The 10,574-nt window shown below is 37.5% G+C and overlaps 1 protein-coding gene across 1 annotated transcript; it reads left to right on the forward strand.

The window, feature by feature from the left end:
* The first annotated feature begins 4,044 nt into the window (after positions 1–4,044).
* LOC141599358 (squalene synthase-like) lies at positions 4,045–10,401 on the forward strand. The gene is made up of 14 exons (XM_074419351.1): positions 4,045–4,666; positions 5,670–5,712; positions 6,269–6,358; positions 6,629–6,704; positions 7,099–7,168; positions 7,534–7,677; positions 7,789–7,893; positions 8,312–8,458; positions 8,999–9,074; positions 9,323–9,411; positions 9,649–9,740; positions 9,824–9,869; positions 9,951–10,027; positions 10,109–10,401. The coding sequence occupies exons 1-13, from the start codon at positions 4,472–4,474 to the stop codon at positions 10,020–10,022; spliced, it is 1,245 nt and encodes a 414-aa protein (XP_074275452.1). The 5' UTR covers positions 4,045–4,471; the 3' UTR covers positions 10,023–10,027; positions 10,109–10,401.
* Positions 10,402–10,574: the final 173 nt, after the last annotated feature.

The raw sequence follows: 10,574 nt of genomic DNA on the forward strand, positions 1-10,574 counted from the left end.
CTGCCGAGGAATACTCGGCCGAGTATAGTGAATACTCGACCGAGTAGAGGATACTCGGCCGAGTATACACTTTACTCGACCGAGTATCCGGTCTGGCGAGTAGTAATTCAGCGGTTTGAGACGGGAGTGTTTAGGGTTATTTTTATATTCAAAGTCAGTTTTTAAAACGTCATTTCTACCCTAATCACTTTACGATTTCCCTAATCACACTCTAATCACTCCCCAAATCATTCCATAATCGTCGTGGTCCTTGCGTGTAATCTCTCACTCTACTGTCGGTAAGTGTTATTCCCATGTTAATTATATTCTTTTGGAGGTTACTGTGTGTATGGAATTTGGGAAATATGGGGGAGATTGTGCAATGTGTAATTGTGTTATGTGATGATTGTATAGGAGAAGACTTCGTAGAAGAGCCTTTCTGATTGTTCGGTTTCTGTCTGCTGTTGATTGCTAAGGTAGGGTTTTCCCTACTCAGTTTACTGTTCACTGTTTAAGACGTAATTTGTGTTGTGATTATTGTTATCGGCTGATCATCGGTGTACGGGGTGGCGGGGTCTCGATTCATTTTGCTTTGACTTGGGAGTCAATGATGGGCACCCTAACTTGTCGCGAAGGCAATTCCACTTGATTTGACTTGACTTGGAAATAGATAGTGAACATCCTAACTTGTCGTTGAGACAATATAAAATTTAATTGTTTCCTTGTTTTGTGTTTCAGAGACAACCCATTTTTCTTGTAATGTCACCCTATCATTATTTGATTTGGCGAGCGACTTTTCTTCACGTCATCCGCTAGTGTATAACTTCACGGGTTTACGGGTGACACACATTGATCTTTCCTTGATCAAATTTGTGCACACACTTGCCATATTCAATTTTCCAATAAAAATATGAATTGAGTAATTGGCTTATTTTGTGATACCAAAACTCTATCCGACTATTTTAAAGTTTAGGAAAGTAGTACTTTTCTAAAACTCTTTCACCTAGGTAGGGTTTAAGGGACCCCATAACCTATATATATACACATATATATATATATATATATATATATATATATATATATATATATATATATATATATATATATATATATATACACGGAACACATCAATTCTGTTCATTGTGAGCATATGCTATCAGTGCAATTTTCTTCTTGACGGTATTTTATTTCTTCTAAAACTTCTTGCGTGTGCAGTGAAGCAATTTTCTTGCAATTTACCAACAAAGTCCATATATGCACTGCAATTTTCACATGAATTAAAATTTTGTTTCGTATGACGCCACATGCTCGACTTCTTCACTTTTCTTATTTTCTTATTTTTTTGTTTACATGCGCAGACAGAACTCTCGTACTATCGAAAAGCGTTTCAGCTTGATTTCTCGCGTTCATCTTCATTGTGCGACGGATTTGGTTGATTCAGGTAAGATCTTATTGCCCTTCTTTTACCTTGCTTGGTCTTTCCATGGTCTGCGTTTTGTATATCATCGACCCGATTTGGCATAAAGCTTCATGTGTAAATTCGACTTGCTCCTTGAATTAACTTAGAACTCTGCCCAAAATTTCCTTTGATCTTCTTATTTGATGCGCTTTACTTTCCGACGCGGTGTTCGGCAGAAGACGTACCCGTCACTTTGCTGTGTGCTAATTACTTCGCTGATGCTTGTCATTTTTTCGTGTCTTTTCTTCACAACAATGAGTGCAACCAAGTATTTTCCTTGTGTTCCTGACCTTGATGCCTTGGATTTGTAGGGGGAAGCCTTTTTGTCAGCCTTAAGACTTCTACCCTCCTCGCGTGAAGGAGATGAGTCAGCCAATAGTGCTGTAGCGGCAGTAGCTATGGAGGCGACAGAGAACTTGCGCGGCCTAGTTGGGACGTGTGCAGAGCGTAGACTGGCAGCAGCATTGAGAGCAGCCTTCTTCGCCATTCCTCTTGTGGAGATGCCAACTGATTGCGTAGCAGGGGACGTAGCAGCAATGGGGGTACCCTGCAGGATATCTGCGTAGGTCTTCTTGGATGGACTGAAGGAGGTGCTTTGCTTGGTAGACATCTTGTTTTGGTAGACTTGAATAAAGCAGCAGTAGTGACGAGAGGTAGAGATTTTCACGTCGGGTTCACCAAAATTTGTAACAGCAAATTTTGTATTGCGATAACTAAAATACAAAACAAGGAAACAATTAAATTTTATTAATAAATATCAAAAGTACGTGTACAATCTCTAATGTATCCTCTGATTCTAATATGCCGTAAGCGGTACGTGTACGGGGTACACGTGAGGGGTGCGCGTGTAGACAAATTTAATTGCTCTACACGCGATGTAGATTTGATTTCTTGAGAGGGTCGCGATGACTTGAATCTCTCTTGAAGGTTTAAATTTGTGATTGAATCTTCAACGCAGACGGCACGATTGATATGCTTGTTGACTGCTTGCAATGATTTTGACAGAGAGAATTTGTAAGAATTTTGTACCTTGTTCTCTCTAGCTCCTTTGCAATTATGAATTTTCAACCCTTTGAATGAATGAGGAGAGCTCTATTTATAGAGTTTCAAATCTCTTTGTTGGACTTTGGTGGTCACAGACCCATTTGTGGGTTTATTAGCAACCTTGGCCCTAGTTTGATTATTTCTGAGTTTAGTGATTCGAATAACTCCTTTTGTAATTCGAATCGACCCATATTTCATTTAATCGGGACAAAATAATTAAATTAAGTTAAAATTTGGTATTAACTCAAAATAATTTATTTATTTCATTTATTCGGCACATCAATAAATGAATTGAGTAAATATTAAAGAAAGATTGATACCGTAGTAAAGGAATGCTTAGATCCGGAAGTAAGAACAATAAATAAACTAAACTAAACTAAAGGTTTTAGAGAGTTTTTAGAGTAGCTATACGAAACTAGGTAAAATAAAGCGTAAATAAATTAGGGTACGATTTTAGGTATTTATAATAAAACATAATCGACTTAAGGAAAATTGCGGAAATTATAGAAATTGATGGTTCCTCGATCGAGCCTCGAAGTACTCGATTGAGTACAAGCTTCCTCGATCGAGCCCAGCTCCAATAGATCGAGGTATCACTTGTTTCTGCTCTTTTCTTCGTGTTTTCTTTTTAACTCCTCTTCCTTCATTCTTATCGATTTCCGTGCCATGCTCCGTGTATTTCTCCATGTCTACTCCGCGATGCCAATTTCATTCCTTTGCTCTTCAAATGCATCATTCCTGCATTAAACATCAAATAGCGGAAGTATCGACATTCTAACATAAAAGACATGTAAATGATACAAGCTAGCACGAAAACCGTATCAAAAGTAATTAAGGGGAGGCATAAATATGTATATAATTATGACTCATCAGCTAGTTGATATTTGATACGCACGAATGATATCGTAACTCAACAGATGATTTTGTGCGATTTAAATGATGAGTTGATAATTAGATTCTTCTCTTATTTTTGTTAGTGAATCAAATTAATCACTTGCTAATGGTGATTAATTAACGTTAGTGAATCAAACACGGAGTGTTACAATATCACCACCATACAAGGACGAGTAACCACAAATTCACAAGTCTAGTTCGCTTAGTACATGCAGCTAGGGGTGGGCACCGGTCCAAAACCGGACCGGAATCGGCAAAAATTATGGACCGGGATCGGACCAGATTACAAAAATTCCGGACCAGAACCGGATTGGAAAAATTCCGGTCTAAGGCCGGACCGGATCGGTTGGACCGTAATTTGACATAATATGCCCACTTTTTCAAATTCCGATCCAAAAATTCTCGATCGGACCGGAAATATATTTTCAAGAAAAACAAATAAAAAACATTAAAATCCGTTCTTTCCGGTACAAACCGGAAAAAACCGATTCCAGATCCCAGATCGAAAACCGAAATCTTAGAAAATGGTGGACCGAAGACCGGACCGAATTTTTTAATTTCGGCTCCGATCCGGCCCATTTTTTCTGTGTGAACCGGATTTTGCCCACCCCTACAGGCTACAGCTCAAAAATTGTCTCAACGGCACGGACGGATCGACCCTGTTGATCATGTGTAGATCCAAGTCATCCAACTCATCACGACCCCCCATAACACTCGCAAATCGCAATGCCATATTGCCATGCTTATTAGATCTCCACGAACTCGAGTTCCTCGTTCTCCCTCCAATCTCTCCGTTAAATAAAGACAAACAAACAACTTCCAACAACTTCTCCATCTCATCACTAACATATTCGTCGTATCCATTAATTTACTCAAAAAAAAATCCCAGTATTTTTTCAAACATCACCATAATTTCCCTAATTTTATACGCACAATTTATATCGATTCCCTCAGATATTCCTGACGCCACATAATTTAAAAATAACCTCACACCCCATCAATAAAAACCCAATTAAATTCCTAATCTGGGATTTCATCCGATTTCCCCAAGAAATTTGCAGAAAGATTGAATTTTGAGAAAAACCCAGATCAGAAATGGCAAGTTTAGGAACAATATTGAAATACCCAGATGAAATTTACCCACTTTTGAAGTTGAAAATGGCGATCAAAGAAGCTGAGAAGCAGATCCCTCAACAACTTCATTGGGGTTTTTGTTACTCTATGCTTCATAAAGTTTCTAGGAGTTTTGCTCTTGTTATTCAACAGCTTGGTACTGAACTTCGCAATGCTGTATGTTTTCTTTCCAGTACGCTTTTTTTCAGTACGTCTCCATCATTTGTTTACCTTTGATTAAGTATTTTTATTGGGGTTTGGATATACTCCCTATAATCCAGGATATGTTTTTGATGAAATCGAGGATGTTATTTTTGGGAACATCGTGTGTTGCTTAAAACGGGTGCGTGAGTAATTAATGTGAAATAAATGCATACTCACTTTGACCCAATTATTTGTCTTACAAAGAATATGAAAAGGTAAACAAAAGATTTGGACAGAGAGGATGTAATATTACCCTACAGGGCTCTTGCAAATTGTAGGATAAGGACCCAAGGAGGTCGGATGTATGCAGTCTTACCGTGCTAAACAGATGCATGTGTATATATGATTAGACAATACTTTTGTTGGTATATGGGATGATCTGACTACGTAAATGTCCGTACAGTGGTCTTAAGTTTATAATTTGTACTTTGAATGATCATGTTAGACGCTTTTTATCCTAGACTAGATTGGTGGGGGTATTTGAGGCTGTACATTTGACTTTTCTTAGATTTGTAAGATTAGAGCTTTTATGATCATATCGACAAATAAGCTTGATCTTTTGACTGGTACATGATGAATATTGAGCATTTATGTGGTGAAGGAGGGAATTAAGATTTAAGGATATATAAAGACGAGTTCTTTTATCGGTTGGAAAAAAAAGTTAATTGCTGATATGACCTGCCTGTTTAATGAGAAGGATGACAGCTTCTCTGGGTTGCTAACATGGGGTAAGGCTGGTGCACATTCGATTCCCCTTCACCCTGCAGTGGGAGCGTTTGTTAAATGGAACACTTGGCATATTCATTGACGTTGGACCTCCATGAGTTCATCTAGGTTCCCCTTAATGTCATTCACATGCGCAGTTTTCTTTCTTCCCAAGCGGGGAAGGGGGTGTTTATTAAGATGCTCTGTACAAAAGCTTGCTGATATTATGTCCATTGTCAAAGCTCAACTGATTTACTTTCTTGTCTTGCAGGTATGTGTCTTTTATTTGGTACTTCGAGCACTCGACACTGTAGGTTTGTCCTTTGAACTCAAGATTCAGGTCTTACTATGCATTCTAGTGGTAATTGTATTATCTGGTTTAATGCGCTGCCTTCCAGTTTGCAAACGAGATCAACGTATTTCGATGGAGGTGTAACTTGGAGTTAGGGATCTTAAGCTTTTCATTTCAGCGGTTAAAAACTTAAAACAAAAGCTATTTAAGTATTCAAAATTACTCTGGCATGCGAGAAAGGACAAGAATTAAGATAATAGGATACTCACTTTGTCTCATCTATTTGTTTATGTTTGCTTTTGGATCGGTTTTTATGCAAGCACATGCGGTAGGATAAGGTTAGTCTGGGCCTTTGGGGTATAATAATGGTGGGTCCACTCCAGTCACAGGAGTACACCTCAGAAAACAGAAAGGCGAAACAGTCTTGTTAACACAAAAATAGCTTTCCTAAATAATTATATTAAAGCAGAAATGAACTGTAGTATATTATCTCTGCTATTGTCTTCCCTGCAATGAGATGGGCTGTTGTTCTGCAAGTGAAAAGACTTGTAAATTTTTTGTTTGTTGCTGCTGTACAGAGGATGATACGAGCATAGCCACAGAAGTGAAAGTTCCTATTCTGAAAGCCTTTCATCAGCACATATATGACCGTGACTGGCATTTTTCTTGTGAGTGTACAGAATCTTATTCCTCCTCTCGTCAACTGTCCAAACCATTTGCTTCAATTATGAAAATTTACAGGCTTTACAGTTGAATGCTAGTCCACATTTATTCATCTTTTCCTTTTTTTTTTTTTTGTTTCTTTCTTTTCTTTTTTAACCTTTATGCAGTACTCATCATGTCTAAAATGCAATGTCATATGAAGCTCCCTTTCAATTGGCAAATAATAACCCCATGTATTGCCTGCGTTTAATATGTTTTGCTTTTTTGGTTCTCAGGTGGTACGAAGCACTACAAAGTTCTCATGGATGAGTTTCATCAAGTCTCAACTGCTTTCCTGGAGCTTGATAGAGGGTAGCGTTCTTAGCTAATGAATCCTCTTTTATTATTATTATTATTTACCTTGAAAGTGCTTCTTTACTGTAGAAATATGTTGTGAGTTTGAAAATGCAACTTAACTGCCGCTGATTTTCTCCTGAAGGATATGTTTGAGCTTTTATTCATAAATTGTTTGGTTTAGCTGAAGTTATCTATGATGTGCATGCATAAACTAGGTGACTAGATGTCGTTTGGCCTGGAAGTAGTTGTTGGTTGCGAATTCAATATTGTGATTATGAGCATCAAACTAACAAACCTTATGGCTATTTTTCCATTGTTCGTTTAAGCTGAGAAACTTGTCGCATCTAAAACATGTTTGGCTTTTTCATGCCCATGTCTATCTAAGCTGAGAAACTTTTTGCATCTGCAGTTATCAGGAGGCAATTGAGGATATCACCAAAAGGATGGGTGCGGGAATGGCAAAATTTATTTGCAAAGAGGTTTGTGATTATGTATTTCTGAAGGCCTTTGTGAGCTAAGCTTGATTGACGATTTTAAGCGAACAAATTACTTTTTATATAGAGGTGTTTTTGAGAATAGACTGTATGCCTGTAATTTCATGTCTAATTTTGTTTTCTCAGTTGAAGAAAGTTGCTACTATGTCATCCATTTATAAAAAAATCTGGATGTGTATATAATTTTGTAGCTAGATAACCAAGATCACATGCACTTCTTGTTTGCATGCGATTAGCCATATTTTAAGTAACTTATTAACAGTGGCTGTGAAAATTGATAACTTTTTGTAAGTATCTATGTGCCATTTCAGGCATACATATATAGCTAAACATTCTCTCACTAATTACAGGTGGAAACAGTGGACGACTACGATGAATATTGCCACTATGTTGCCGGACTTGTTGGCCTAGGATTGTCAAAGCTTTTCCATAACTCTGGAAAGGAGGATATGGCAACAGATGAATTTTCCAATTCTATGGGTTTGTTTCTTCAGGTTTTTACTTCTGGGACATCTGTTCTGTTCCTGACATTGCGATTTGTGAACTTCTTTTCTCAGTGAAGGCATGTGATGCTGCATTGTGTAATGCCTATCCCTATTGTGCAGAAAACAAACATTATTCGAGATTACCTTGAAGATATAAATGAAATTCCTAAATCCCGCATGTTTTGGCCTCGGGAGATTTGGAGTAAATATGTCAACAAACTTGAGGTTAGTTTTTCCTTATAGTTGGTATCGTCTTTGTCTTAGTAGTTGCTCATAATTTAGCTGTTTCTCTTATGTTATAACCATAATAGTAAGTTAGATCAGATGTCTTACCGTCTGAGATATGCTATATAAATATTCCTTGAATGTACAACCTGCAAGTCTACCTTTATGCTAACCTCATGAAAAACCGTATAATGATAAGATAGTATATATAAAACCATTCAAGTAAGGAAGCATTTTAATCCCCTAATCTAGAGGTTTAGTATCAGAAAAACATGTGGTTTTACGTTAACATTGAAGTAAGATGGTTCATACAAGTATATGTTTATGCATCGAACAACCATCCCTGACCTTGAAATGTAAATCAGAGGAAACTTTTCGTGTAAATTTAACCTGGCTTTTGTTGTGATCTGTTGAGCAGGATCTGAAGCATGAAGAGAACTCAGAGAAAGCAGTTCAGTGTTTAAATGACATGGTGACTAATGCGTTGTTGCATGTGGAAGATAGCCTCACATACATGTCTGCTTTGCGAGATCATGCTATATTTCGCTTCTGTGCTATTCCACAAGTATGACATCTGCTATGCTAGGAGTCTTGTATGATAATCTGTTCTCTGCATTTTGTGTCCTACTTGTCTACGTCGCACTATGTTAGTCTGACCTTCAAACCTATGATACCCTTCTGACACACTACACTCAGACATGGGTACGACATTTCGACACTTAGTTTTGAGCCAAAAAAATGAGATTTTTTCATAAACTAGCCGAGTCTGGACTCTGGAGTGAAATAGAGTAGAAATGACGTGATAAATTCTGAGTTCACTTTGCTTTGTCAAATACTAGGAGTATAACCTAACTCTTGTCTATGCTGTTGCTTCTGAATTTTTTTTAACTGATTTTGGCCATTGTCATTTGTCAACTTCTTCCTAAGATTCGAAAAATCTGGCAACCTAGTCTTGCATTCTATTGTGATTAAGTTTATTATCCCTCTCTCTTAAGGCACTTAATCCACTTTAGTATGCTTGTTCGATCAGTTTTGGCTTAAATTTCAGCGCCCTCTTCTTTATTTACCATATACAACTCTCACAAAATGTCTTCTTTCTATCTAGATCATGGCCATAGGAACACTGGCTTTGTGCTACGACAACATTCAAGTTTTCAGAGGAGTCGTGAAAATGAGACGCGGTAAGTTATCACTGCTATTTTCCCTTTGTCATTCATGTATTAGTATAAGGCTGTTGTGCTCATAATGTGACAGTAGGCCTACCAACAAAAAGCTTATTTATGTACATGAATGATGGATTATTGGTCTCAGAACTATTTTCCAGGGAAAAAAATTGAAAAGGGTGGGCCATTGTTAATTACTATGCCTATTTACTTACCGGAGTGTATGATTTCCCAAGACCTGTATTGATCTTGTCGATGTTTTTTAGGTCTCACTGCTATAGTAATTGACCAGACAGATTCAATGGCCGATGTTTATGGCGCCTTCTTCGATTTTGCCTGCATGTTAAAACCAAAGGTAATGTCGTATAGACGTTTTCATGCTATAGCTTATATTAGTCATATTCCGTTTCTATGATCCTCTTTTGACTTCTGTGAATCTTTGAGCCTTAGTTTTACCAAATACTGTATATGGTAAATGTACAAAGGTAAATTTTGTCATAGTAGTTCGTGAATTGGTGTATACTGCATGAAAAATATTGGCCGAAGTTGGCATCGTTTGACCGCTAAACTTTTTGTGGTTTCACTTGCGTAGATTGAGAAGAGCGATCCAAATGCCACAAAAACACTGAGCAGGATTGAGGCAATCCAAAAAGTTTGCAGGGACTCTGGAACTTTGGACAAGAGGTATTTATACAATTTTATTTCTTATCCCATCGTACTGTTTTCAGTAGTAGTTAACCCAACAAATATCGCTTCTGTATTTTCAGAAAATTATACGTAGTGAAAAGCAACTCGTTATTCACCCCAGCATTGGTGAGTATACCTGGAATTTTCTCTTGATTTTTTGTTAGTAGTAATTTTTAATTTTGCTGACTTGTAGTATCATTTATGCAGCTTTTTGTATTTTTCGTTATATTGGCGATCATTCTTCCGCGTATATTTCCCAACCGACGAAACAACTACTAACTTGGGTACGAATCTCACTTGTAAACCCTAAAATTTGAGCTTTGATCATACATTTTCTAACTTTTTTTTGCATACCGGTTTCATAGGTTTGGGTTATCCTCTCAAAGCACCAATGTCTGAATGAACTGGCCTCTAAGACAACAACTAAAGGAAAGGATTCCATACTGTAGTATAAGCGTAAGGTTGCGTACATTCTACCTTAGGTGATTTTGTCGATTTTGAAGCGTTGTTTTCGTGATGTACTGTTGAACTAATTTACTATTGGTGGGCAAGTGATTGAACTTAGTCGGACCGAGCGTTAGGAGGTCTGGCTTATTTGTGTGTATTTTGATGCGAGTGAATACTTTTATTGGGATGTTAATACATTTATTTATTTATTTATTTATTTTGGTGACGAGGGAACCCGCAGCCGCTACATTCGGTGTACGTGATAGCTTGCAAACCACGTATACCAGGTAAGCCACCCGAGGGTGACAGACTCGAAATCTATTAGGCATAGACTCAGGCCAAGAAGTACATTTATCTATTTGCGGAGTTTTCTTTTGCATGTTT

This window comes from Silene latifolia, chromosome 9 (assembly GCF_048544455.1).
Source record: "Silene latifolia isolate original U9 population chromosome 9, ASM4854445v1, whole genome shotgun sequence".
Lineage (NCBI taxonomy): Eukaryota > Viridiplantae > Streptophyta > Magnoliopsida > Caryophyllales > Caryophyllaceae > Silene > Silene latifolia.